The sequence below is a fragment of the Physcomitrium patens genome, chromosome 11, assembly GCF_059467195.1.
Source record: "Physcomitrium patens ecotype Gransden chromosome 11, ASM5946719v1, whole genome shotgun sequence".
In the NCBI taxonomy this organism is placed as follows: Eukaryota; Viridiplantae; Streptophyta; class Bryopsida; order Funariales; family Funariaceae; genus Physcomitrium; species Physcomitrium patens.
The window spans coordinates 673,571-701,415 of record NC_143420.1 but is presented as its reverse complement, the minus strand read 5'-3'; the positions used below and the strand labels follow the sequence as shown (position 1 = coordinate 701,415).

The 27,845-nt window shown below is 42.9% G+C and overlaps 5 protein-coding genes and 2 long non-coding RNA genes across 20 annotated transcripts; 2 read left to right on the top strand and 5 right to left on the bottom strand.

The window, feature by feature from the left end:
• The first annotated feature begins 1,046 nt into the window (after positions 1 to 1,046).
• On the top strand, positions 1,047 to 6,559 carry LOC112288740 (putative inactive leucine-rich repeat receptor-like protein kinase At1g66830). Its single transcript, XM_024533267.3, has 6 exons — positions 1,047 to 2,145; positions 2,274 to 2,691; positions 3,987 to 4,797; positions 4,953 to 5,234; positions 5,416 to 5,720; positions 5,878 to 6,559. The coding sequence occupies exons 1-6, from the start codon at positions 1,808 to 1,810 to the stop codon at positions 5,968 to 5,970; spliced, it is 2,247 nt and encodes a 748-aa protein (XP_024389035.1). The 5' UTR covers positions 1,047 to 1,807; the 3' UTR covers positions 5,971 to 6,559.
• Positions 6,560 to 10,184: 3,625 nt separating this feature from the next.
• Positions 10,185 to 12,224, top strand: LOC112288820 (putative EG45-like domain containing protein 1). The gene is made up of 3 exons (XM_024533440.3): positions 10,185 to 10,326; positions 10,466 to 10,789; positions 11,041 to 12,224. Exons 2-3 carry the CDS (start codon positions 10,519 to 10,521, stop codon positions 11,334 to 11,336), a joined length of 567 nt encoding a protein of 188 aa, XP_024389208.1. The 5' UTR covers positions 10,185 to 10,326; positions 10,466 to 10,518; the 3' UTR covers positions 11,337 to 12,224.
• On the bottom strand, positions 12,075 to 13,672 carry LOC149988079 (uncharacterized). 4 transcript variants are annotated; one of them, XR_016505350.1, is made up of 3 exons: positions 13,469 to 13,607; positions 12,934 to 13,104; positions 12,525 to 12,835 (listed from the first exon to the last, which is right to left on the bottom strand). It is a non-coding gene; the product is annotated as an uncharacterized LOC149988079 (long non-coding RNA). The 4 variants fall into 4 exon arrangements; XR_016505352.1 differs by lacking the exon at positions 13,469 to 13,607 and adding an exon at positions 13,173 to 13,311 and having other exon boundaries at positions 12,596 to 12,835; positions 12,934 to 13,034; XR_016505349.1 differs by lacking the exon at positions 12,934 to 13,104 and having other exon boundaries at positions 12,075 to 12,835; positions 13,469 to 13,672.
• Positions 13,673 to 14,583: 911 nt separating this feature from the next.
• Positions 14,584 to 16,412, bottom strand: LOC149988078 (uncharacterized). 3 transcript variants are annotated; one of them, XR_016505354.1, is made up of 3 exons: positions 16,168 to 16,303; positions 15,393 to 15,456; positions 14,584 to 15,133 (listed from the first exon to the last, which is right to left on the bottom strand). It is a non-coding gene; the product is annotated as an uncharacterized LOC149988078 (long non-coding RNA). The 3 variants fall into 3 exon arrangements; XR_016505355.1 differs by lacking the exon at positions 14,584 to 15,133 and adding an exon at positions 15,141 to 15,279 and having other exon boundaries at positions 16,168 to 16,412; XR_016505353.1 differs by having other exon boundaries at positions 14,584 to 15,456; positions 16,168 to 16,412.
• A 492-nt stretch (positions 16,413 to 16,904) lies between these two features.
• LOC141045944 (uncharacterized) lies at positions 16,905 to 18,803 on the bottom strand. Of its 3 annotated transcripts, none has more exons than XM_073537355.1 (4): positions 18,576 to 18,803; positions 18,109 to 18,255; positions 17,898 to 17,957; positions 16,905 to 17,679 (listed from the first exon to the last, which is right to left on the bottom strand). In XM_073537355.1, exons 1-4 carry the CDS (start codon positions 18,786 to 18,788, stop codon positions 17,485 to 17,487), a joined length of 615 nt encoding a protein of 204 aa, XP_073393456.1. In that variant the 5' UTR covers positions 18,789 to 18,803; the 3' UTR covers positions 16,905 to 17,484. The 3 variants fall into 3 exon arrangements, with proteins under 3 accessions (XP_073393456.1, XP_073393460.1, XP_073393459.1); XM_073537359.2 differs by having other exon boundaries at positions 18,535 to 18,627; XM_073537358.2 differs by lacking the exon at positions 18,576 to 18,803 and adding an exon at positions 18,463 to 18,520.
• A 631-nt stretch (positions 18,804 to 19,434) lies between these two features.
• LOC112288817 (beta-glucosidase 34) lies at positions 19,435 to 23,824 on the bottom strand. The gene is made up of 14 exons (XM_024533434.3): positions 23,688 to 23,824; positions 23,040 to 23,466; positions 22,819 to 22,885; positions 22,625 to 22,683; positions 22,360 to 22,435; positions 21,944 to 22,018; positions 21,764 to 21,851; positions 21,383 to 21,617; positions 21,000 to 21,115; positions 20,559 to 20,761; positions 20,357 to 20,388; positions 20,134 to 20,236; positions 19,885 to 19,993; positions 19,435 to 19,796 (listed from the first exon to the last, which is right to left on the bottom strand). Exons 2-14 carry the CDS (start codon positions 23,223 to 23,225, stop codon positions 19,601 to 19,603), a joined length of 1,545 nt encoding a protein of 514 aa, XP_024389202.1. The 5' UTR covers positions 23,226 to 23,466; positions 23,688 to 23,824; the 3' UTR covers positions 19,435 to 19,600.
• Positions 23,825 to 25,038: 1,214 nt separating this feature from the next.
• LOC112288819 (uncharacterized) lies at positions 25,039 to 27,540 on the bottom strand. 7 transcript variants are annotated; one of them, XR_016505347.1, is made up of 8 exons: positions 27,389 to 27,540; positions 27,110 to 27,247; positions 26,870 to 26,913; positions 26,632 to 26,729; positions 26,089 to 26,402; positions 25,726 to 25,962; positions 25,375 to 25,505; positions 25,039 to 25,261 (listed from the first exon to the last, which is right to left on the bottom strand). XR_016505347.1 is itself a non-coding variant. In XM_073537354.2 (7 exons), the coding sequence occupies exons 2-6, from the start codon at positions 27,212 to 27,214 to the stop codon at positions 25,447 to 25,449; spliced, it is 813 nt and encodes a 270-aa protein (XP_073393455.1). In that variant the 5' UTR covers positions 27,215 to 27,247; positions 27,389 to 27,526; the 3' UTR covers positions 25,039 to 25,261; positions 25,404 to 25,446. The 7 variants fall into 7 exon arrangements, 1 of the variants encoding a protein (XP_073393455.1); XR_012218557.2 differs by having other exon boundaries at positions 27,110 to 27,236; positions 27,389 to 27,527; XR_012218556.2 differs by lacking the exon at positions 26,870 to 26,913 and having other exon boundaries at positions 27,110 to 27,236; positions 27,389 to 27,527.
• Between the last annotated feature and the right edge of the window lie 305 nt (positions 27,541 to 27,845).

The window sequence follows — 27,845 nt, the reverse complement described above, 5'->3', positions numbered from 1 at the left end:
TGATGCCCACTATTTCATAAAATTGATATTCAAGCCTTCATTCCATCCAGACACTGGAAAGCGAATTTTCCAGCATGAGAGCATGCACGTCCATGATGATGATGAAGAAGAAGGAGAAGGCAACTGCAGCAGCATCGTTGCAGGTTTCATGAACCAGCAGGACATGCGGTAATGCTGCAGCAGCAGCAACAACAACAACAACTTGGTCATGGTCACGGGTTTCATGAAAATGCGTAAGCAAGTGAAACTGATAATAACCTGCACGCAGATCTTCAGATCCTGCCTGTGGTTGCTTCAGGTTTGACTCCGGATCAGTTTCATCGATTCCTGGCAAATCTGATCAACTAGAGAAGCAATGCAATCAATAGGGGGACTTGAAGGGAGTGAAATAATGCGACCCCACCAGGAGTGGACACCCCATTAATCCCTCGCAAGGTAATTGCACGGGAAACTAGCCTGCCACAAACCACTCCATGTTGCGTGTCAGATATCGAAACGGTCGGGTCCGTGTTAACAACGATCGGGTGGTGCGGTAACTTCACACCAGGAGCCTGGCGGAGCTTTGACTGGAGGTTCGAACCTTGTGAGAGTCCTGGAGCTGGTGCTGGGGCGGAGTCCAAACCAATTGGTTGTAGGATTAAACTCTCGGATTTCGGGATATTTTAGAATATTGTTTTCCGGTGAGCAACACTGGCGTGAAAAATTCTACAGTGTAAGTCAACAAGAAAAATCTCTGCCATGACACGGGTGCAACTCTCAGTCTGTACCGTGCTTTGTCTGCGAAGAAGAAGACGATCCACTTGAATAGCTTTTCCGATCGGAAGATTCCACCCCTAGCGCTTTATTGGTAGCTGATTCATCATTCACAAACGCAAAACGAAGTGGTCCCGGGTTCGGCTGGATCTCTGAAATCCTCTTGCTCCTGAAAGTCGGCCTGATAGAAGCGTACGGTGCACGTCGGTATGATGGTCCAGCACAGGAATTGCGGAACTGCTGTTATGCTACAAGTTTGGGAAGTTTCCTTAATCAATGGCTTCCTATTGACACACAGGGTTTATATGGTTCATTTTTATTTATCTATTTATTTATTTATTTATTTATTTTGTTTGTTTGTTTGTTTTGTTTCCGGTGTTGTGATTCGCCAGCGTGTGCTTAGATAGTGACTGCCCAGAGAGTTCGATGCAGGGAAAGATCGCCAATATTTGAGTCTTTGCGAGCTTAGAGACTTGGATTCTTCGACGGATTCTGGAATTCGATATGCTCGAAATTAGGGGTCAATTGGTAGATTGAGATTTTAATGGTGGATCGCTCGGCCCAGCTTGCGTTTTAGATTCTGTCGAAGAGATCCATTTTGAAGATGTTGACACAGTCGTCTTTCTCGGAGCTCTGCCGCTTCGTCTGTACAGCGACCATCAACAACTAGTAAATCCTCCGATGCCAGTAGGTTTGGTTCAACTCCAGGGATGCAAGGACACAAGGGTCTCAGATTTTATTCTAAATTTATGGTTCGATGGTACCGTCAATTGCAGGAAAAAAGATCCGAATTGGCCTTTGCAACACTTGCACAATGGCGTTGGAAACCTAAAGCAAGTGTGTCAAAGGACGGTAGGTGACTGGGGATGCTTCCACTGGTCTTTGACGTGCTTTGCGTCTGTCTTGATAGATTTGTTCTCGATGGTAATCGGTTCAAGGGAGAGCACTTAAAGCAGGTGTAACTCTGTGATTCATGGGTTCGACATCGCAGCAATCAACTTGATTTGCATGTTATCTTGATCGAAGGAGCCATCTTGTAAAAGAGTCCACATCAATGAACTTTCGAGAGAGGAAAAATAGCGTGATCTTTGGAGCTGCTCTACCAGTGTCCTGTCAATATGCATGGAATCAAGTCTCACGCAGACGAACGGCATTTGAGAGAGCCACCATAATTATGATGATCGTTCTAGCAGTTGAAGTTCTGAGTGTTATAGGTCTGAACGCAGACGGAATTGCTCTTCTTGAATTTAAGAAAGCCATAACTTCAGACCCCCACAGTGCTTTAAAGAATTGGAATGATTCGGACGCCACTCCCTGCCGATGGAACGGCATCAGATGCGCGAGGATTCAAGGAACGATGGAGGAACGGGTGCTGAACATCACCCTACCCGGGTGAGAACCCAGACATTTTGCTATCGCAGAGATTTGAGGTGTCGACGACAATTTTGTAAGATTCGCCATAGCCCCATCTCGTGGAAATATCTCTTTATGTAAACTCCTCACATTCACGTTGTTTTCAGAAAGGAGCTTGGAGGAACCCTGTCTCCAAGCCTCGGAGACCTCGTTCATCTCGGCCTGTTGAATTTGCACACGAACAAGCTGACCGGCCAGATCCCTAGTAAGCTTTTCGCGGCCCTCAATTTGTCCCGTCTGTACCTATCGAACAACTATTTGACCGGAGACATTCCAGCGGAGATTCGCAATCTTGGTAACCAACTAAGAGTGTTGGAAATAAGGAGCAATATCATAACAGGCCTGCCAGCAGAGATCGTTCAGTGCTCCCGACTTCGACGACTCATTTTGAGCACCAATAATATAACAGGAATTGTACCTGCCGGAATTGGCTCAAATTTGACAAGACTGGAGCGACTAGACTTATCTTCGAATCACTTCATCGGCACAATCCCTGAAAACTTTGCCAACCTCACAGAGTTACAGGTACCATTATCGACCAAAACTTAGTCGTCATGGTGTAGGGTTCAAGTCTAAGAGTGGCTGTAAATCCTCAAGCACCTCCGCTAATGAGTCTTTTCACTCAAACTCGTGAATTCGAACAAATTCACGATCAAACCCTCAAAGATTTCCGTCGTTAGTCGTAGAAGCGAATAAAGATTACAGAATTACCAGAGTGAACTTGTAAATACGGTAGGGGGCATCGAAACAACTCCCCCTCGCTCTCGAGCTTCTGCGATTAATCCAGTTGGCATCTCAGCCCTGCTTAATGCTCTTCTTCGTAAAGATCCTCACATGTGACTGTTTGCTGTCGGTTGCCACTTGGAGGATTCTGGACCACGATCAGACCTCTCCCGCGATACGAGATCAAGAGGACAAGAGGGTTCACCGCAAAGTGAACGCCGGCCTTGATTGTTGTGGCATAATTGTTAGGTTTTGTGGGAGGTAGCTGTGGCTTAAAACCCTCTCCACCTTGTCTTCTTTCCATTATTAGAAGTGGAACCACGCCTCCAGGACTACACTTGCGGCCGCGCACAGATTGTCTCACCTTCCAAGTCTAAGAATTCCGTCAGAAATAGACCAAACTGGTGAAAAGTCCTTTCAGTTACTTCGAATTTTTAAAAACTTCGCACAGAAGGCAAGGGATATGGCAGTCTCCGAAGTTGTCGGTGCCCTTTCATAAATGCTGTTACGGCCACCAGAAGTTTGCATCGATCACACATGTTGACCACGATCGATTCGCATCGGTAGACGACCTGGAGTTTGGAGCTACTAATCTGGCCCCCTTTGCGCTCAACAGCTCAATCCTATCCACTGCACACATTGAATCAGTGCGAATATTTACCTGCAGATCCTGGGGATTCGATGCAGTTCTCTATTTCACAGCATCTGTGGCGAGACTCTAGAATCGACAGCTGCAACAACAGAGATTGTAGAGTTTGAGAGAAATTGCAAGGGCCGCGAAGAACCGAGGCCAGGAGTTAGTTGGAGTGGCCGATTCGCGTAGACAGTTTGATGCTAAGTCCCCCGGAACGCCGTGTTCCAGTGTTGGGACCAACTTCTGAGATCTTTATCGTGGCAGGTCACAGTGATCTTTCTCAACGCTTTGTTGAGTGGGATTGGGATCGTGTGTGAGAGAGAGTGCCTGAACGCTCGCTTTTGGGATGCCTATTGCAACGTTGGGAGATGCTGGGTTATTCGCTCCCTCCAGGGAAAGTTGTTTGCCTTGTAGCCGCCGAGAGCTGTTTATATAAATATTCTTGTCCTGCTGCATCTTGCAGGGCACTCTTAATCTCTCCAACAATCGTTTTTCCGGCTCCATTCCTCAGTCTCTGAGCATCCTACGGAATGTATTCATAGACTTTAGCAACAACAATCTCTCGGGTCCTATTCCATCAGGGTCATATTTTCAATCCTTGGGGTTGGAAGCTTTCGATGGCAATCCTGCGCTCTGCGGTCCACCTTTAGAGATAAACTGCGCGCCTTCGCCATCAAATACCGCCCCCCCACCTTTTGTCAACAGCACTGCGTCAGGGTCCAGCACCTCCCATAAGAAAAGCCTGAACAAGACTGCTGTCATTGTTATCGCAGTTATTAGCGGAAGTGCAGCGTTGCTCATGGCTACTGTGGGATTCTACTTCTTCGTGCGGAAATTGAGTTTAGCTAAGAAGACTGTGAGCTTCCCAAGTTCTCCGAGGACTTACAACGTCAACGGACTTCGAGGCTGTCTGTGCCCAAGGCGAGACTCTGCAGGTGGAGCATCTGAGGAGGATGCAGGTGATCTAGTGCACCTGAGTGGAGCATTTTTCTTCAACTTGGAGGAACTGCTTCGAGCCTCGGCGTACGTGCTGGGCAAGAGAGGGGCGAGGGTTGTGTACAAGGCTGTATTGGACGACGGCACCATTGTGGCTGTTCGAAGATTAGGCGGTGGCGGGGAGCACCGGCACAAGGAGTTTGAGGCTGAGGTGAAGATCTTCGCCCAAGTGCGGCATCCACACATTGTCAATTTACATTCCTTTTATTGGACGGCAGACGAGAAGTTGCTGGTTTATGATTATGTCTCCAATGGGAGCTTGGAAACTGCTCTTCACGGTAAAAAAAAAAAAAAAAAAAAAAAAAAAATCTCCTCCAACTTAGGGACATTGTTTTGATTGTATATATTCCAATTGCAGTTTGTGATTTTGAATGATAATGCTTCAGAGAGTATGAGTTGGTATTTGACGTTGGCTTGAATTCGAGGCTTGCAGGTAGATCAGAGGGATTAAAAAGGTCACTTACGTGGAAGTCACGACTCCGAATAGCGCGAGGAGCAGCCCAAGGTATCGCACACATACATGAATTTAGCCCCAAGAGATACGTCCATGGTGACATCAAGCCTAGCAATATTCTTCTGGATGCCTATCTAGAAGCTCGAATTGCCGATTTCGGACTACAACGGCTGCTCGCATTCGTAGAGCCAGAGCCCGTCAAGGAGTTCGGTAGTATTCGAAGTGAAACTGGGAGAGCTTCTGCGGTGTCCCCAGCTCCTGGTTAGCATCGTTCCTCAAACATTCTGAATCGAGATTATTAATGACTTTGCCTGTGTTTGTTACAGTAAATATCATGCTCCAGTATCTAGCACACGAAGACTCTTGAGCAGTGTTTGAAGTGACAAAAAAACCCGCTTCGCACAACAGCACATGTCTTATCTCGTATTGGCATGATTTTCAGAATTTGGAAGGAGGACGTCTACCCCATTTGTGGTTGCCCCATTCTTGGCGGATGTGTACCTAGCTCCGGAGGCTACTAGTGGAAAAGGATTTACTCAGAAGAGCGACGTTTATTCCTTCGGAGTTGTGTTGCTTGAGCTTCTCACGGGCAGGTCACCGTTCAAGCAGCTTGCTGGAGGTGAACTCGACCTTGTATCATGGATTCGCCAGGCCCTTCAAGAAAATAGAAACCTCTCTGAGATATTTGATCCTCGCTTGCAGAAAGCTGACGACAACGAACATAGTCAAATGATCGAAACCTTGCAGGTAAATCGCCAATCTCGCAACGCTTGTTTCATCTTTCGCACGAGAAATGGGCCGAAAAAAGGACCTGCTGTATGGCTCTTCCCGCTCCGTCATGTTTGATATAGATTCTACGAGTGTATTTATGTGCAAAGAAGTTAAATTATTGTTTGCGCCGCAGGTGGCATTGGCATGCATAGCCGTTGACCCTGACGATCGGCCAAGGATGAAGCAAATCGCGGTGTTGTTTGAAAAACTCCAAACAAGTAGATGACACGCCATAGAAGGGACCCAAAACCCTCAAGAGCATAGGAAACGAAGCTAGTTTTTTTTGTTTTCTTTTTTCTTTGAAAAAGCAAGCAACACACACCAGCGCTAGCTCAAAGAAACAGATTCAACTAGGGAGATTGCCTACGGGCCAATTAGGGTTCAGTCGGATTAGCTCATCTAGAAACCCTTGAGTGATCTCGCAGAGACCAGACACGAACTGAATGACTATCTGAACCAGACTTGGAGATGAGAAGTGCCTTCAATTCAGTACCTCTCCTGCCATTGCTCCCTCGTCACCAAATTTTGTCCCAAACCAAAACCTCCTGCTAGCTCGCAACGTACCCACTCACAAGACCGATACAGTCGATCATTAGACACAGAATGAAACCCAGCTAAACTAGCAAAGGAGAGATTCGCGTCGCCCACCGCGCAATCAATGGCCAAACGTTACGCAACACGGTCCTTTCCTGCGGATCGTTCCTGCAGAAATCAGTGTGATGAAGCTACCTCCTCACTATTTGTTCTCTAGCAGGAGAAGCAGCAACATCGTTAGCTTTGTTAAATCCAAATGCTGTGCATCATTGTTGCCTGTCTGACCGATCCCCACTTGCTCTCGATCCATGTTGAGTTGCTTCTGATTGCGGCAGAGTTGGCCTGGATCTGATTTTACTATCATCGCAAGTCGAGAATTTTTTTGCATTTAAGTACTAGAAAAGTGAAATGTATCTCAATAGAATTTTTTTTCACAGTAATTAATGTCAGTAACAGTAAGTTGACAATGTGTTGTAACCAATATGTTTCATTCATTTCGATGTCTCATTATACTAATTGGTACGATCCCTTATCATTATCGATTTTTGTATATGTTAGAAAATCATGAAATTGGTTAATTAGTTGGTATATTTAAAACAATGTGTATTTGGTATTTAACATTCTCAGGTGATTAAAAATAATTAAAGTTGTCAAAATCACATCTATAGCTATTAATAGTAATGGTTTTTTAACATTACTAAACTAAAAAGCTTCACATTTGATCTATGTTGGTTTTCTTAAATGCATCAAATTTGATTAGATAAATCTTCATTTACATAGCGGACAAAATGTTAGGTCAAGAATGTTATTTAATGGGAGGATAAATTGGGGTGTATCCAAAAGAAAGCATTTGACAAAAAAAGAATATATAACTATTCACACTCCTCATTCTTCACCTTTTTTTCCCTTTTTCAATTGGGTCAGCTTGTGAGCAAGGGTCATCACAAATATTGATAAAAACTTCGATTATTATTATTATTATTATTATTTTATTAATTTTTTTACTAAACAAATAGACAAAGAATCAGGAGGAGCAGGCAGGGATTTGTGAGCCTAAGATAGGAAAGGGTCCAAGACTGAAATGGTGTTTGCTCCATCAATTACAAAACTTTAGTTTTTCTGAAAAATGTATTTCAAAAGCATGAAATGGTCAGAATGGCATAAATTTGTATCAATTTGAAAGATGTTTTTTTTTAGAGAAATATAAGACTGATGCATCAATAAAACATTATCCTCAATTAAACAAAAAAACAAATAGTTTAATTTATATTGTTAGATTTTACTATATATATTACTAAAACATAAATAATTAGATATATTTTAATGTGACTTTCACAACTATATAATGTTTAAAGAAGTATACATTTAAGGATCTTGAGATTTAAAAAATATAGACATAGATTTTATGTGCAAAATCATGTTAGAATAAAATTACATGAATTATTTATTCAATAACAAAAGATATTATTTTATTTTGTAAAATGAGCATAAAATTGAGGTCATATACCATTTTAAATTATTGTACATGCATACAATTGAGATTCATCAAAAATGGCACAATGATAAAATACAAATAAAAATGAACAACTTCTGGTTATCAACCAATTATAAACTACTGCTATATGTTGTACTAAATTCTACAAACTTAAACATAAATAAACCTCTAAAAGCATTGTTAGTTGTTTTAAATATTTTTAAAATATAATTTTTTGTTTTAACATATATACAAGGTCCAGTGTTAACAAACAAGGAGTTGTAATAAAATTTAATTGTAATAAAACCTTATACAAGCAGATTGCAATAAAATCTTCTTTTAATTGTAATAAAACCTTATACAAGCAGAAAGTAAGAAGTATCCGCTTCACAATTTCGTAAAGAAAACTCCTCTTTTCCTTCTCCCTTTCCTTCAGAAAATATCAAAAAAACTCTTCTGCAAAAAAGGTTTTCATTGTAAAGAACCATCTCTTATCATTCTAAAGATCCTTCAAAAAAATTCAAATTCATGTTTCAAATGCTTCAGTTTTGAAGCAGATTACTCACTTCCCCATTGTAGTTCATTTACCTCATAATTAGCAAGTATTAATTTATTTGTTTGATTCTAATAAAACACAACAAAATCACATTGTAACAATAACTTAACATGCTCTAAAAAAGTTTTTCTTTTTTCTTTTTTTTTCTTTTTTTTTCTATTTTTGTCTCTACCCACTATTATGTCGGTGACTTATAAATTTTCACCCCCACCTCCACATGAATCCTTTTTTCGCTAAACAACATATATCAGGTATCGATTTTCGGCAGTTTATCACCAGCCGTAAAAACAAAAAAACAAAAATAATCTTCATTCTTTGAGCTTACCGCACGAATACATCTATATTTTCTTCATTCTACAATTCCAGGTGCTGAAGATAAAAATAAAATAAAAATCACCCTACATAGAGCCAATAATAGAAGCTGACGCTGCAGTGCAACGCAATGTGGCCACAGTCATGTCTATTTATAAAGAAAGAATGAAATAAATTAAAAATATGAGCCTGTGGGTGGACTATAAGGTGGCAGATCAGGCAGTGGAAGCATTGTTGGACACACGTGGGTGATAACAAAAAAGCACTGTCAGGCATCGACACCACGACCATGATAATTGCTTGTGAAGAATTCTCTTGAAGGATGATAATATTCCACCCAATAACTCATCTGTTTCATTTCGTGTTCCTTCAATATCACCATGAGGACAGAGAGCGAGAGAGTTTCTATCTTCACAGAATGCCATGTTTGGTTTTAGTCCACCAAACTTTCTAGACCCTGACCAGTTGTGCGGTGAGTACCAATTGTTTCGCAATCTGATCAGGTTTCGCAAATGCTCAGTCCAACAGATAACAACACGCCCCACATCTGCGGGTATATTCTAAACGCCAGGGATCTACTACCAATATTTACCGAAATGAACAACTTGATTGTTGGGAGAGACCACGTGTAGTAACAGAACTCTACCAGTTGGACCTTGTCTTACTTTATTATGCTGCTTACAGACAGTAGGTGGTGAATAACAAATGCAAATCTCACGACTTGGAAGTCAAGATTCGTGACCACTTCAAAGGCGCTTGCACCACGTCATGTCTTCGTGGAATGATGGTTGGAAGTGAAGAACTTTCTTTTCTACCTTTGATTTTCAGGCTGTTAAGTTTCAGAAGCGATTACCAGGTTTTCCGCCCATTAACTTCTGCAAAATTTTTGGGTCCAGATTGAATTCCACGTTCTCCAGTGCGTCCAGAGCCACACCCCTGATTCAAAACACTGCCGTGAAGATCTCGGTCAATATTTCCGACACTTGCCGTTTGAGGTATTCCTTTGTGCCCAACCTTTTTTCTGCGAAGAACAACTAATGCGAAACCCTTCACGTTAATCCAGTGTGGAAAGCGAGTGCAGGACATGACCTCCACCATTTATTTTTGGTCCGCAGCCAATCGGACAACAAAGGATAGTGTGTGACATTGTGCAAGTCATACCTTATAGTCTGCCGGTGCGCAATCGGTCAATGGACCCACAAACGTAGTACGTCATACGTAGTGCGTGACTTTCACGAAAAATTACGCGGTGGATGTGGGGATGTGCGGTGAAGTATTAAGAAATCCTCTAAACGGAAATTCTCGATGCTATTGTTCCATCCACCAGTGGGCAGCAGCGTCTCAAATCTTAAGCTAACATCAGGCATCAACCTCACGCATGTACATCCAACTCAAGCACCGCGGGTGTTACCGATTCTGCATGACATTCCGACTTTCTGCGAGCACCGCAGAACGAACCATATCGGCAGTGTACTGCCAAGACTGGTCTGCAGCATGAGAACGCGTCAGAGCGGGGTCAGGATTACGTCGTAATATAGGCAGTAGCTATGCATTCCGCCTCCGAGTACTTTCCTAGTAGATTCGAACCTTGGCTCGCATATATATATATATATATATAGCTAACCGGGAAAACCTTCTCTTCCATATGCAAAAACCACCTCGAGCTTACAGCAGGTCTAGTGGATCTAGCAACGCTTCTCTTGCAGGTATGATGCCTCTTCTTCCCCTTTCTCTGGGCACTATGTGTTACACTGTGGAGCTAAGCAGTTGTCAAGTGCACGCGCAGTGATGAGTTGTCATGAAGGTTGGATTGACGTGCTTCACATTGTTGCACTGCGAGGTTAGAATTCAGAAAAACCATATCCTAGTGCACACAGGGGACACAACTACCCGAGGCGATGGCTCAGCAACACATGACGCTCTTGGCGTCCGCATGTTTGCTCTTGTCTCTACTGCATCCGATCGTAGCACAGCAATGCGGTACGCAGGCCAACGGCGCTGTCTGCGCCAATGGCTTATGCTGCAGTAAGTATGGTTACTGTGGAACAACATCGGATTACTGTGGCACAGGCTGCCAAAGCCAGTGTAGTGGTTCTACACCCACTCCAACCCCGCCATCCTCAACGACTGGGGGAACTGGGCAAGCGTCCTTCTACACCATTTATACTCGTAAGTTCTTTGAACTACTATGGGTGCCGCATCCCTTTTCCGATCCCTCCAGCTGCAAAAAGGGTCGGAATATCATTTGTTGTCCCTCATTTCACTAGCTCAGACGAATCTGATTTTGCAGTCCGACACTAGTTCCGACGATTTTACATGTGTGGCATGGAAGCTGTGGTCTAAATTTTAATCGATAAGTGTGATCAATTCACCTGTACCAAGAGATCCAACGGTTCACTTATGGTGCGCTGCCTCTGCAGCTTCCGCGTGCTACGGCAGCGATCCAGCTCAATTCCCTGCCAACATGTACTTCGCGGCTGCCGGCGACAACATCACCGCCAACCTCTGGAACGGCGGGCAAAACTGCGGCAAGCTGTTCGAAATCGCTTGCGTGGGCAATGGATGCACAGGCGGCGGCCCCATTACGATTAAAGTCGTGGATCGTTGCCCCAACGGCTGCTCTGGAGGACGGGTTTTCGACCTCTCAGAGGCAGCATTCAGCGCCATTGCTAATACGGATGTGGGCGTCATCACAATCCATTACACCCCTGTCTGAGGACATGGTGATGAAGATACAATGTCATGGGCAACGCCAGAGTTCGATGGGGAAGTCGGACTCGGTGGTGGTTAATCCTAGTGGATGCATCAACTCCTCATGGTGCTGCAAAGGTATAGGGACGGGTTTTGTTCGTAAATATGAATTGATTAGAGTTTCAGTTCATCCAACCCCCATTTTGAGGTTTGCGTAGTGGTGCTTTGTACTACATCAAGGCTTGATCTTTGCATGGTCAGGCGACTGTGATTGAGCATTGCAAAAGAGCTTTCAACGTGTGTACGTATTATGACGTAATGCATGAGCACTTCGGTTTTCGCTTCGTGACCCAGCGGAGGGCCAGTTTGCAGTAATTTAGTGAGTTGTGTCAAAGCTTGACGCGGAAGTAGGGTCACAGGAGTTACTTTGTAACTGCGGTTTTACTGTACTCATTCCTAGCTTGCCGTTGAGTGGAAAACCGCCGAACAATAATCTGCTCTGGTGTGCTCAGCCCAATAGCGTGGGATTATGTTGCAATACTAGTGGATGAGAACCTTGAGCATGGTTCATCATGAATACTAGGTGGATTAAGCTTTAGCTTGAGCTGGAGCCTTACTACATGACAGTGAGTAGTCTAGACTCGGAGTCTGGGATGTAGGGAAAGGTGAATGCAGGAATGCGGTCGATTAAGGACTTTGTTGGGCCCCTGAAGACTTTGTTTGGTGCTGCTTGTGTAGATTCTAAAACTGAAGTGAGAACTAGTAAGGTAAAAATATTTCAATCAAGAATTCATGTGTATGCCTTTACTCTAGTTTTTCTCAAGTTTGCGTGTCCTCAGTAGCAATTTTCTCCATGTAACATCCTACATGAGAAGGTATCAAACTACGTGTCCAACGTGTTCTCTTCATGGTACTTTCTGTTGGACACTGCCCCTTATCCTTCACCCATCACTTACAGCTTATCACCTTCATCGGCAAAAAGAACGTCAAGCGTTCCCATAGAACTAGGTTCTCATTAGCGTACATTAACAGTCGATGATCTAGACACATTGAACTATTATTTCCTACTGTTGTAGTATGTCGAGATTCAATATGGTATCGGAGGCGCTCAAACGAGCTTAGGGTTAGGTAGCAAATAGTGTGCTTGCTCACCTAAACAAAAGAGCAACATGTCCTCTTCCGATTCCGACGTCGCTAGTAGTGGAAATAGGAGCAAGATGGCTCAAACAGATCGTGCATCACCATTATTTCACAATATGTCACATGTTAGTAACCAAACCACAATTCCCGAATCTTACTACCTCATTGGGGTAGAAAATTATGAGACATGGGCCTTTAGAATGAAGATTGTTCTACTTCGAGACAACCTCTATGATTACTGTATCACCGCATCAAGCAGCCCCATACTGGAGCAAGAACATATCGGGAGACGCCAAGCTATGAGTACAATCAACGGAAGCGTGAAGGAAGGAGTTGCGATTAAGCTGCTCAAACGAAGCAAAGATCCACACGAGTGCTAGATATCTGCAAAAGCACGGTACAAATCAGACAGTCACTCCCGCAAGATACTGATTATTGATAAGTTTTTTAGCATTCGCAAAACTGGTGTAATGGACGAATACCTAGTAAGTATGAAGGAAGCGGCCGATGAGATGGAGGAACGAGATGTTGGCCTCCCAAAACCAGAAGTGGTATACTACACCAGAAAGAATCTGCCCCGGGACTACAAGATCATCAAACAGATGATCTTAAACAAGAAGAAATTGCCCACATTCCTCGAACTGGAAGCCAGACTGCTCAACGAAGAAAATACACGGAAGGTAAGAGCAGACTCAGAAAACAAGGGTGAGGCTTTACTTACCTCTAGAAACAACTTCAGGAGGCCACCACACAACCAAGGCGGAAGATTTCATCACAACAACAAAACCAGCTACGGACAGAACGGAGGATATGGGAACCAGCGTGGATTTTCAAGCTTCACCACGGGAGGACAATATCCATCAAGTTCTTATTCTAACCGTGGAAGTCTATCTCTGAGCTCGGGAGGATCCTACATAAGATCAGTACGACAGTACCCTACTCATTGCACCAACTATCGCAATGAAAGACACAATATAGATAGGAAAACATTTGAAACAAGATCAAAACTTGACTCACTTGAAGGAGAACTTCGATCCATCATCGACAAAGTTCGTGATCTTGAATCGAAGTTGCATAAAGAAGATCGAGAGAGAAGACGGAAGGATCCAGGCAGTGGTCAAATTCACAGCCTTGAAATAGATTTTGCAAACAGTGACCTCATTGACTCAGGCACAGGAGATGACAGCCAAGGAGAGGAGGATACCACTGTTTCACATGTAATAGATGCATATCTAGCTGAGATCAACCATGTACAAACTCACACTTCACCTTCATCAATACCGTGGTATTTAAATTCAGGTACTTCAAATCACATTTCTGGAGATGCAGCAATATTCTAGTACTGGAACTCATGTCACATTTGCTGGTGGTCATAGCCACAATATAACGGGCGTATGTTGCTATTTGTTTGCCTTTTGGAGAAATTCAAACAATATTTCATGTTCTTTACTCACCAGGTATTAAGAAAAACCTATTCTCTGTTAGCTTCTTAATAGACAGAAATTATACATTAGAATTCATGAAAAATAAGTGTCAAATAAAGTATCTAGACAAAGTAGCCACTGTGGTTTCCTGGCACTCAAGAAATGGCCTCTGTAGACTGAATGGAAAAACCATTCAGAACTGCACAGAGATTGTAGCATGTTCTGTGGAACAAAAATCAACCCACACGTCATCCGCAGCCGCGATGTGGCACAAACGACTGGGTCACTATCACTATCACGGGATGAGACGAATGTTGGCTACAGAAGCACTGATAGGACTGCCGAAACTGCCCATAAACAATATTCTGTGTTACAATTGCTTCTAGGGAAAGAACACTTGCACAAAAGTACAAAAAACGAGGACTACTGAAAGCTCAAAAATTCTGGAACTTATCCACTCCGATATAGCCGGACCTTTTCGAGTCACGTCCATGGGAGGAGCTCACTATTTCCAGCTCGTCGTGGATGAATTTTTGAAACGAACATGAATGTACTTCCTCACTCACAAGCGCGAGTGCTTCTCAAAGTTTCAATCGTTTCATCAGGAAATAGAGAGAAATACATCACAGAAAATTCTCACACTGCTGACGGACAACGGCGATGAATTTACATCACGAGCATTCAACACCTACTGTGAACGATAGGGTATTAAACGACAATTTAGTCAAGCCTTTACACCTCACCAAAACGGTGTAGTTGAATGCCAAAACAGAACCATACTCGATATCACAAGATGCTTTCTCAATGACTGAATTACCGAGACCACTCTAGGCCGAAGCAGTCCGGGCAGCCTGTATTGTCATGAATCTGCGATCCAGTGAGCGACATCCAGATAAAACACCACTAGAGCTATTCAATGGCACTAAACCCGATGTGATACAATTGCAAGCATTCGACACATCCGCCTACGTGACCCACACCAAACAAGGCCAATGTAAGCTCTCCTCTACATCCTGACTCTGCATGCTTCTCAGTCTAGATAATTGCACAAAGGGTTATCGATGTTATGACCCCGCAGCGAATCTCGTTCTAGTATCTAAAGATATCAAGTCACTTCCCAATATTGACCCGTTACAACTCCACCAACTCAAAAAAATCAGCGCACTCATCCCCGAAAAGATCGTTTCAGGGCCATCCTTCAAAGCGGATCACGCCGATACATCACATTCAGATCCTCAACCAGCATGCGAGCCACCATCTGCAGTCACGTCATCAGGGCCAACACAGTCCTCACCACATCCGGACTGTCAAGTATCCACTTCATGTGATCGAACTACTCAGGACAGTGCTGGTGCTATGTCCCAACCATCTCAGTCAAACAAGTTACAAACCTCGGAGCCTCTTCTGCGACGGTCCACACGACTCCATCACACACCTAAATCACACCATGATTTCATCCCAAATAAACTCATCGACGTCTTCATCAGGAGCATTGAAAAAGGCGGAGAAACTCTCACCTTCAAACAAGCTCAACTTGATCTGCGCTGGAGAGATGCCATGGCCTCAGAATACCAGTCCATCCTGAAAAATCATACCTGGGATCTTATCAAAACTCAACCCCATGTACGACCCATCTCGGCTCGATGTATATACAAAATAAAACCAGGAGTTAATGGAGGCCCCAAACAATATAAGACCAGAATAGTAGCGTGCGGCTTCCAGCAACAACACGGTGTGAATTTTCAAGAAACATTGGCACCTACTGTGCAATGGAAATCCATCCATCTCATCACCAGACTAGCAGCACATCACGGATGGCCTATATATCACCTCGACGTCACCACGGCCTTCCTCAACGGCTTCCTTTAAGAAGATGTCTTCATGTACGAGCCACTAGGTTGTATCAAGCCAGGAACGGAGCACTTAGTGTGCAAACTAAAACAATCGCAATATGGTCTCAAACAAAGCCCCCCGTATGTGGTACAATCGGCTAAATAGCGATTTGCGGCAACGAGGAATGGTCAAGACCAAGTAGGACCCGAATATATACTACTCTAGGACCGGCAATTCCGTCACCATCCTCTTATTCTATGTTGATGACCACTTCATCACTGGATCGCACCCCACGCACCTTTCCACCCTGAAATCTGATCTAGGCCGACAGTACAAAATGACCAACATGGGTCTTATGCAAAATTTCCTCGACGTTGAAGTCCTACAAACAAATCACGGCATCCTACTTCACCAAACCGCGTACTTAAAATCCATCCTAGCCAAATATGCAAGCACTACCTCGGCTCACATCTCCGTCCACGACGCCGTTCGCCTCAGTAAAGACTCCAAGATTCCATCCAAACACCAAACCGCATTCCAAGCCCTTGTCGGAAAGCTGCATTATGTGACAAAAATCCAACCCAATCTCGGATTTTCCGCCTCATTAACCAGCCGATACCGATACATACATGGTCCTCAACAGCTCCACCACGATACTGTGCTTCACATTGTCAAGTATCTTCGCAAACGTCCGTCGCTTCGCCTTTGGTTTCCAACGGGGGAGGAAAACCAGCTCTACGGATTCTCAGATGTGGATTATGCAGGAAACCTAGATGATAGAACATCCACAAGTGTGTATCTATTCTATTTTGGAAAAACTCCCATATCATGAAGCTCAAGAAAACAACAATCTACTGCAAGGTCATCATGTGAATCAGAATATAGAACCCTAGCAAAATGCACTTGTGAAGCCATATGGCTTAGAAGACTAATCACTGAATTAGGATTTGGTACCAACAAACCCACTTACATAGGCTGTGACAATCAGAGTAGCATCAAGATAGCAAAAAATCCAATGTTCCATGATAAAACCAAACATTTCGAAGTAGATTGGCACTCCACTAGACATAAGATAGAAGACAGAATAATCAAAGTAGAATTTGTCCCAACTTCAGAACAACCCGCTGACATACTAACCAAAACCCTAGGTAGAACAAAATTCAAAAACTGCAGGGCAAAACGCAACCTAAAAACTGTAGAGGAAATTCAACAATTCAAATTGATTGAATCAATTGACTAGCAGGTCCATCGCTGCATCATACAAGGTCCTGAAATCCCTAAACTCGGAATTACTATAGCCACTAATTGCTAACCTACACTCCTCCGAACTAGAGTAAATCCCTTACTTAAATCCCTTCCGAACAGCATAGTATTTCTTCAGTGGCACAGGAGAACCAGTTTCGACCCGATTAGTTTAAGGGATACAGTCGACATTTTGGACGGCGTTAATCAAGTCCCAACAAACGGAGAAAATGGACGAGATTTCAAAATGAAAGCAAACATGGCTAAAACACCCTAAATCGCCGACCTGACTTAGGATTCAAAAATTGATGATTATATGAACTTGTTACCAATACTGCAAGTTTCAGGGTAACCCACATCTTACAGAGACTAAACTCGACGACATTGTTACCCAAGTGTAACACAGAAGCGTCGGAAATGTAAACTGAGCAGACAAGCTAAAGGTGACGCGCTTGCCAACCGTTACAAAACCTCGTCACGTCCTTCACCTTTTCGGAAGATAAAAACTTAAGCACGAGTGTCAACGTTCAGCTTCTACATTGCAGGTTCAGATGGTGTAGTAGAAGCAGGAGTCTCAGTGGACACCGGTGCCTCATATTGCATGGGATTAACATGGACTACATTTCCAGCTTTCTGAACTAACTCATCAGGATGAACATCAGATGCATCTTCTCTTGGAGCATCATCTGCTGGATTCGAATGTTCTCTAGTAGCTGAATCAATTGCATCCTACAAAATTTGGTAGATATCATCAGAGTGATCAAGTTAGTAGTACGCCCTTAACCTAAAATTTGAAAGCCGAACAAAGAGCCTTATCCCTTCACAGTTTCGGGTCCGAACACATCAAAATTTTGAAATCAATAAGATTTCAAGACAAGTTACACAGTGCTCATAAAAAATTTCAAAACTTTTCAGGATGTCGCCTGATAGCATTCAAATTGACACACCTTGACAAAGCATTCGGAGGAGGGTTCAGGATTTCTGGCGTAAATCTTTTGAGCGGCGACCTGCACCCCAGCATACAAAAATCCTTTCCAATCAAACATAGCAAAAAATGTCGAGGAATTTCCGACGAGAAACTGAGATCAACCTGATTTTGTGCAACTCTCCAGATGAAGCACCCCTGGAAGAACCTATCAAAGAAACTGCAAGGTGTACCAAAGCTCGCTCGATGGTAGATTCACTAAGTGTGCGAGGTTCAGTGTTTATCGACGGACGCCGAATGTCGGCATCTTCATCTGTGCTCCCCATCTTGCCCTCTTGCATGATGTACAATTCTACGCGGAAGCGGATTCCAGTTTTGAACTGTCAAAAAATCAAGTAGTTACATCAATCTTAAAATAATCTCACACAACTAAATCATTCAAGCGCCGAGCAGGTAAACATCACTGCACTAAACCTTCCAACCACTACTTTCAGCCACAACGAGAGAGCTCTAGGAGCAACACCCCCAAAAACCCTTCAAATCAAAATAAAAAATTCTCAGCATGTCGTACAACGCAACAGACTAACCTAAAGCTTTAAAAATTAGGTGAGAGTCTCCTCCGAAACAGCAAATAACCCTACTACAACACTAACTCGTACTTCTCAGGCTTGGGGATGGTGATAGGAATATCGTGACAAACCCAGAAATCCAGGGAGTAGTCAGATTGGTCCCCAAGCTTGATATTCAAATGCAGGGATGGCTCTGGATTTGAGGGCGGAGAAGGCGGAATCTTTACACTTGTAATATAGCAGTCTTCCACGTGGTGAACATGTTTTGGGCAGTAATTTTCTACACTTGAATAGTTTTTTATGTCTTTGTGATTGGAGCAAATGTTCCTCAAGTTCACGCACATTGAGGCCAGAAGCAACTTCAGCATATGATTTGATTAAAAATGTCGGTGTCACAAAACCAAATGAATGTAATGGTTTGTAAGGATCAGCGGTTGCAATTAGTGTGGCCTCCAAGAGTCTGTCTACATTTCTATTTTCTAATTGGAATGAGGCGGCTGCTTTGACTGGGCAGCTCAGACGAACCAACCTTTCGCGCCGCTTATGCACATAACCATAGGACCTAATCTAGACCTTTAATGCAAGACGTCTGATCTTAATTGATTAAATAGACTAAGTTCGACTTCAAATATCTGTGCCACACAGTGCTTGTTTCGAATGAAACCACTTTTGTGTACACATCAACATAAATTGAAGCTCAAAATATTATGGTCCAAATATAAACCTTACTAATGCAGCTTTCCATGAAAGATGTCTAAGGACTTAATTTCGTTAAATTCTATGATATGATACCCTGCCTCTCAACGTTAAGCATTAGGCATGCCAAGTCAAAGTCTGCAAACCTGGCACACTCCATACAAGTTCTAAATCGGATAAACTATGCTGGAAAAAACGCCATCTGCCTGGAAGTTTGGTTCCAACACAAGCTGCGTACTTAAGAGACGATGACAAAGAGATCCACCAGCAATAGTTCATAATGCAATCTGTAAAGAAACGTAAAAATGTTGACTCTGACTGTTATTTCAGCTTCGTGGGAAATTTGAATACAAATATGGGTTGCATGGCATTGTGTCTAGGTATTATGCAGCTATGTATACAATCAAGAACATCAACAAGAGGAAGAAGAATGAACCAAATCACAATCAAACTAATTGAATCAGCTTTTAGCATGATTTGGTCGCAGAGACGGGCGCAGAAACTCTTTGAACCACTTTGCAGAGTCTTTAGCATAGCGAGTCTGATTGTGATCATAGTCTACGTAGTAGAGCCCGAATCGCTTAGAGAGTCCATCGTCCCACTCAAAGTTGTCTAGAAGGGACCAAATAAAATAACCTCGCACATCACACCCGTCTCTGCAAAATAAACAGTCTCCCAATGTTTAGTGGTAAAAACTAACATGTACTCAACAAATTCAACACAGAACTTATGACATAGTAGTACCTTATTGCCGCGTTTACATACGAAAGGTAGTCCACATGGTACTTGGTTCGAAAGGAATCCTTGAGAGCCACATCTAGGGGAATTCCGGGATCGTTGTCCTCATCAACACCTGATACAAAGAATTGGCATATACAGGATTTCAGGATACAGTTGCAGATGATACTGTTATATATCCAGATATTCGGTGAGGCGCGGCTCCAAAATTGTTCAATCGGTGGAGGATGCTAGTTGAGGTTATAAAGAACATACCATTCTCAGTGATGTAAACAATAGGATTGTTGTACTGTATCCGGATATAATTTAGCACTTTTTGTATACCAAATGGTACAATATTCAGCCATATGGAACCAGCCTGCATCAAAATCCACTCTTCATTCGTAAAATGACATTAACATGGTATACAACACGAACACGAATGCATATGAATAACTCGATGAGATATGTCAAACTCGAGGACTGTCGAGAAGACTACCTTAGGTCCAATTGGAACGCCCCCTCGTGAACCTGAAACATCATCCCCATTACTTAATTTTCATAAATCCTTTTTTATCACCGAAACGCCCACAAATCATGATTGCCAGGCATTGAAGTCAGTAACTCTGGGGCTTGTGAGCATGACTGAAATCTTATCTTGTCACTTTAGAGAAGAAGTTATCGGAAAGATAGGTGCATACCAACAGAAGCAGCTCCTGAATCCAACTGCTCAGTCGAATTCGTTTGATCAACTGCGTAGTGTGTGGTGTAATGATTTATGCCCAGGAAGTCAACTGAACCTCTTAACAACTGCGCCTCTCCCTCTGAAAAACGGGGAAGGCGATCGCCAAGCCGATCAACTAGCATTTCAGGGTATCTACCGTAGTAAATTGGGTCAAGTACCCTACACCACGATCACAGTAGGATCAGACGGAAAGTCAATGCCTCAAGGAGTGTTTCAACGAATTGCATTATCCTCTCGTATTGGATTTCGAGCACAAACGAAGAATGGCGATGAGTTTTACAGCTACAAGAAACACTTTGCTCCCTTGTAAATCCTCTAACGGATAGCTCACACGAATATTATGCTACAAACTTCAGAGAAAAGGGTGCCAAATATAATCGGATCATGTAACACATACCATCGCACTTGAAACGCTTGCATGCGGTCGACAGCTGCAATATCCCATGGATTGTCAGAATAAGGCTCATACCATTGTGCATCTGCAACAATGCCAATTTTGCCTCCCTGCTTTGTCTGCCTTGCAACAAAAATATGGCAACCATGTGAGGAGTACTCTTGAGACGTCTCACAGAGAACACTACGTTTGTTCAGTCGAGGTCTAGCCATAATACCTTACATTTTATCCGTCATAATTATACAAAAATTTCACGCAGAAGAATATTGCTAGGCGCTACCTGAATATGCGTATAATTTACATGGAAAGAAGTAGCTTGAAACTTGCCAATTTGTTCCAGAGAGGTTTTTGCGATGAATAAAGGCTGATATGAATCAATGAAATACCTGGAATTTTGTGCGATAAACTTCAACCGCAAAAGCATGTGAAAGTAACATGTGATGGCCAGCTGTGTACACCCAAGTACTACTGTTGCCAGGCGCGCAGAGGCCCGAAGGGTTCCTACATCCAATGTTGGTGTACTTGATGGCATAATTATGGATCTCGTTGATAGTAATCCAGTATTTCACTCGATCTCCGAAGGCAGCAAAGCAAGTCTCGGCGAAAAACGTGAATAGAGGTCTGCAAATTGCAGAACTTAAATTGACAAGGTGATCCATGTATGCATTATGAAGGCTAAGGGAACGTCGTTGAAACCCCACTCCAAAGAAAACGTTTTCTATCACAAATAGAGACTGCAGGGTCGGAAGCCTTAGAAGAATTCTTACACAATATGGCGACTTCGCCAGCCCCCAAATTCATCCTGAAGAGTTTGAGGCAGGTCGTAGTGGGAGACAGTCACGAAAGGTTCTATGCCTAGACACCCTCAACTTAAAATTAACTCACAGACCATTAAAAGTTGCAATACTCAGAAGAAAGTCAAAATTAAAAATTTCGCAGAGAAATACCTGTCGAAAGTAGCGTATCAATCAGCCTATTGTAGAAAGCAATGCCTTCAGCATTAGGAGTTGGCCCTCTTCCATCTTAAAGATGACATGGAGTTATGATGTCAGGAGGTTAGCAATGAACTTCATGCCTTAAGTATAAAACCTGGCCCCGACAGATCCTATCAATCTGTGTTTCCGTTTTACCGAAAGCTATATTGAGAGTGGTCCATATATACATTTTTGAAAAATCAGGAAATACACACAACTATGTTGTTTTATTACATTCACCATGTATAGCATCATTCGGCGGAAAAAAAAAAAAAAAAAGAAAAAAAAAAAAAAGTATTTAAGACGTATTTACGACTAGGGATGAACCGAATCAAGCTAATGATCACTGATAATTGGTGCCTCAAAGCAATTCGAGTTCGATCGAGAACCTGGAAAAATGCGCGTCCACGCAATCGAAAAACGATAAGTTCCCACACCCAGGTGCGCCATAAGTTCTATGTCTTCCTACAATTGCCATGCAAGAATTTAATTCAGAACCTCAAACAAACGACTCTTCAGGAAAGCTAATAATCACGTCCTTCACATGTAGTTCTGTTGTGTTTCTTCAAAAAATTAAAAAAAAAAAAAAAAAAAAAAAACGCATAGGGTAGAAATAAGCCACAGGTGGACGAACAGAAAGTGAAGTTCCAAAACCTGATACCGATGGTAATGATCGGTAGCAATGTCGCCTGTGCTGTTGTCATGAATTACCCCTGTTTGAGAGAAAGCACAGCACTTTTCAAAACCAAGAGGTGTTCAACGAGCACTGACAATCGCCTTCACTATGAAACAATCCAAAAATATTGCTGACCTACGCGAATGAAACAGGTGCACTGATGCGGAGTTACCTGGCGTGTGAGAAGCAGAATCCCATATGCAAGGTCCTCGACCACTTGCATTCACTGCACCTTCGTACTTCACCCAAAATTCAAATATGAAATGTCACTACAAACATTAACATACGATAACCCACGATTAAATCCCTTCGGACTAATTATTATCTACTTACAAAGAAATTGCTGCGAAAAATTTATTTCTGCGAGATCATTTATCACGTAAGGGGACATACCTGGTACGCAGAAGAGGAAGTACCAAAACGAAAGCCCTCAGGAAACTCGTTGCTCTTTCGAACCTGCCGAGGCTCATTCTGCATAGAACCAGTTACCGAAGTAACAAGATGCCTACCCTCCACGACTTTGTCTACCAAGAATAGTGAAACCAACAACCAGATCGCAGTAACCTTACTCGAGGCCATGTCCCCCGCCAACGCACACAATCTGGGGCCTTTCGAATGCACACCCGCCCTGTTTAAGGATTCAGTTCCGCGGCATTGTCACAATTCTTGATGAAAACTTCTCACTCCCACTATTCATAAACGCCCCACTAACAGTAATCGTGTTCTCTCAAATCGCAGAGAAGAATGTCTCCCACTCCACAAGACCCAGCTCCCGTCTCGATGCCGACAGTATACTTTGACACTCTGGGCAACTCCTCGTCTGACATCAAACACATTCCAACATCCGTTCTTCAAAGCTGCATCTCTACTGTGTCCTCTCCCACCTCATTACCTTGTATCTTACAAGAATAATGTTCCACTCAAGAGCCCTCGTAACACCGAACCTCCTTTGGCACAACAATCACATGTTCCGAAATGCGCTGGCAAACTCTTCAATCATCCCCCCTGTCACTGTAAAGCATTCTCTAAGCTTGATCTCACCTCTAATTTCCTCCTCGATCTCCTTGGCATGCTCCAGTTATACACAAACCACAAGAAATCCTGGAATTGCCGTATCCCACATGCACCCACCTCCTTCATAACCCACCCAAAAGAGGAATCCTAGTGAAGAAGAGATTTGCTTAATGACGCTTACGGTACATGGAATCATCCCCCTGGAATGGAACGAAGATACAACACGCATTTTGTGACTTCCACAGTGAACTTCAACCAGTGCTCTTTTTCACCCACTGCACCTTGAAAGATATCCAGGTGGGATCGACAGAGTCTGAAAAGGCAGACTGCCGCCACCACTTTTTTCTGACTGAAAGCTGAAAGTGGAACTGCAACCCACGGATCAATTACAGTCAACAGGATTCCGTGCGCACAAGCAAAGTCTGATGAGTTTCACGACACTAAAAAGGACTTACACGACACCAAAAAGGACTTACACGACGTCTACGACGCCATTCAGCGACATGCAAGCCATTCTTAGACATTGTACAAAATGAGTAGCGAGAGTTCAGACCCTGGCATGCATGGTTTGAAGCAGGAATTGAATGGAATTGCATGCAAAGATGCTGTGAGATCGATGAGGAAGAGATCGACGAGGAAGGAGAAGCTGATTGATTGATTGACTGATTGATTGAGTCGGTGAATAGTGAATGGAATTCCGGATTGAGTCGGTAAATGTGAATTCATTCCTTTTGCCGAGACTCCAGTCCGGAAATTTGTGTTCGGGCAGATTCTCATGCCCAAAAGTTTTTATAGAGAACTTTCATGCCCAAAATTGGTAATTTAATTCTCACAATTTTTAACTGTAATGTTAAAAATTATTTACATTTGATACAAGAAATTGTTTTATTCACATTCATATCCAAGGTAAATTTAATGGCATTCTTAAGCTACTTTGTTATTTTGGGTTTTGTCATCACATCACCGAATGTCAACACCAGGATGATAGTTAATTATTTGGACCACACAAATATCGATATAAAGTCATTATACAGAATCACATGTAACCCAATCAAAAGAATCATCAATAGTATTTAATTTCAATATTAAAATAAATGATTTCATAACCTGTTCAATAAAAAAAAAATTAAAAAAGTGTATTTATTTATCTATTCTGCATCCCGCAGGACAAAACTAGGCTGGTGAATAAAAAGTTCACATAATCAAAGCATAATCAAGTGTTTCTATAAAATACCATGATAATTAACCTTGTTTGATGTACGTAGATGCAAATACCTTGTACAGGAAAAATGACTCATCTTTTTCTCATAGGCCAACAAAACAACTGTTCTGCCACAACCACTCAACGTACAACAAAAACATACAGCAAAGAAAAATATATGATGAATCCCCCAAAGAATTTAGATCATTCCACCACAATTACATTTTATACCAACTCTTAAATCTGCTCACCGTTGTCTTTGGTGCAGAATCTGGATATCTGTCAACGTTGAATCATGGACGATGCCACCGATCCTCTGTTTCACAACAACAATCATGCTCTTTTGCTCAAATTGCTGCTACATCTACAAGCTTGCTTCCAGTTGTCAAGCTCTTTCAGCCTGAAAAAGTAGAAGTGGGTAAGGATAGTTAGCCTGTAGGAGTTTTCGAAGTCAAGCAGAAACAATCAAAGAGATCATGCAGAAATGTAGTCATTCTGCACCGTGATTTTTACATGTTTGTTCAGGATGCTTGTGGTCGTGCCTCTGTTTGAGCTGCAGCAAGCAACATACATATACCCTTCTGCTCACGCTTCTCTGTTTTTATCGATGTTCCTTTGCCTTTCATTGTCAGCCCCACTTTGACCTACAGCATGAACAGAGAACTTCGCATTAGTAGTGCTTTCAATAGTTTCTGAAACTTCTGTTGTCAAACAAGCAAAAATTATGATGATTTAGACTTGAGGGAAACCCAGGGTCTGCTTGTAGAACCTGTATCGCCAGATGCTCTGTTCTTGCAGCAATGAGATTGAAAGATTGAAAGGTGTAATAAAGAGAACAAGAAACGTGTAAAATACGTTTCATACCAGTCCCTGTTGGGGGTGAAGGGTCTGAGTGAGTGCCGGGGACGGCAGGCGAGGCAGCACTAGTAGCAACTGGAGGAAATAGAGCAGGAAATAGAGGCAACAATCCATTGGATAGGGAGACACTGCTCGCAGGGACTGAAGAGTTTGGCATTGATGGTGACCCGGTAGCGTTGTTTGCAGGGGCTACAGGCACACCTCCTTGACGCAGTGTGGTCTCCAGCTGCTGCAACATGGGCACTGCCGAGCACAGATCGAACACAGTATCAGAGAAGATAGTTTTCAAAAACCCTCATTGTAACAGTATCAAAGGTAAATTACTTGTGATAAATAATTATGAAGACGGTTTGAAAAAGAGCGCCTCACACATCATAGCTCCCAAGGGGTTATTCAACGCGACATCAACCTGCCGCAAAATATGGTGAGGGATTCCTGTTCCGACCAAGAACTGAGCTGCTTCGTCGGTGAAGTGATTACAGTTGTGATTTAAAAGGCTGTATGTCTCCATGGTGTATCGAGGCCCAATCTCTTGCAAAAAAACTTCAAAGATGTTCTTCGGTATGTGCGTGTACCCTAACTCCAGTACTTCGACAGGTGTGCCGAAAGGGCTGTGTCCTATCCGCACGCTTTGAATGCTGGCTCCATAGAAGTACTTCCCAGAAAATCCTATGCCAGAGTGCCTGGTGTAAACCCACGTGAATACTGCCCTCATTACAAACAATTAAATTAAATTAAATTAAATTTTTATTAAAAAAGCAAAACCACTTGCATGGTCATGGCATGAAAAAATGGTCATCTTGCTCTTTTCTACCACAGCGTAACATAGATGACACTCAACAACGTTGATTTCCCTCCCGACCCGTAAGCCTTTTTGGTCACCCATTCAAACAATTGAAATTTTGATCGTACCACACGCCCTCAATGCTATGTCCAAGGAAAGTCGTCGATAATTGGCGAGCCATCCCTTGACTGAGATCATATATGTACAGGTACACCTTCTCCCCATCCTGCAGCAGGAAACAAAGAACAATCAACATGAATGATCCGAAAGAGTGTATATGAGAACCAGAAAACTTTAGGTTTAAAAGTACAGCTATCTTGCAACAGCTCAGGAAACACCCCAAATTCGGGAAGAGGATCAATATACCTCTTCCATGGTGTGACTTTTAAATGCCGAAAAGAACACAGATCCTGCAAGATGGAATTCACGGTCTACACATTGCAGCCTTAAAACTGAACATCAATCCAAGTGCACCATCTTCCCTCCTGGCTTCGATATGCGAAAATAATTGAAATATCTTAGGTTCCTGCTAAAAGATATGTCTCTTGCAAGCAGTTGGGTCAAAAGAATTCTTGGCTAAAAGGACGTTCGGTTCCAGATTCAAACCTTCGCTACCACGTGCATTGGCTGCAACGGTTGATCACAGCTAGTACCTCCAGATATCTTGGTCAATTGAAATCGCCAAGACATGGTTTTAAAAATCAAGCTCATGCCAGTAGATTGGAAAGCCCTCCTGCAACATACCTTCGAAAAGGCCCCGCAAATTAATTGGTGTGAAGTATTGCGCTGAAGATCCTATAGCCCCGGGAGTTTAATGTTTTAAACGGCCCAAAGTGTTAAGCACTCCAAACTTAAGCGCTTCACTGCAAGAGACGGTCAAAATACCTTCAAGCGATTCAGAGTCACGCCTGAGCTTGGAACAAATCCAGCTTCACCTCACATTCAGACTCCGAGCGCCTTCGACACCAACAATGAAGAGTGCAGATATGAGTAGAAATGATGGAGATCCAAGAGGGTGGGCTCATTCACCACCTGTCTCTTGGTTAATTGGAAATCGATTGAGCAACGTGGACAAGTAGTCACTTCACGAGGGTTCCCATGTGACATCACGGAGGTTATTTGCCAGTTTTGCTTCTCCAATGCCTGGTTAGACTTGGCTGTCAGATTCCTTAATTTTCGCACATGGAACAGACATTGTGCAGTCCCCACAATTCTCTACACACGGTCTACACTCGAGACGCAACCGCTCAAACTTAGAGAAAATTGACTTTCTATACATTTACATAAAGCCTACGCGTCTGTAGAGAGGCAAGCTCACAACTCGGTTGAAGCAATGCTACAT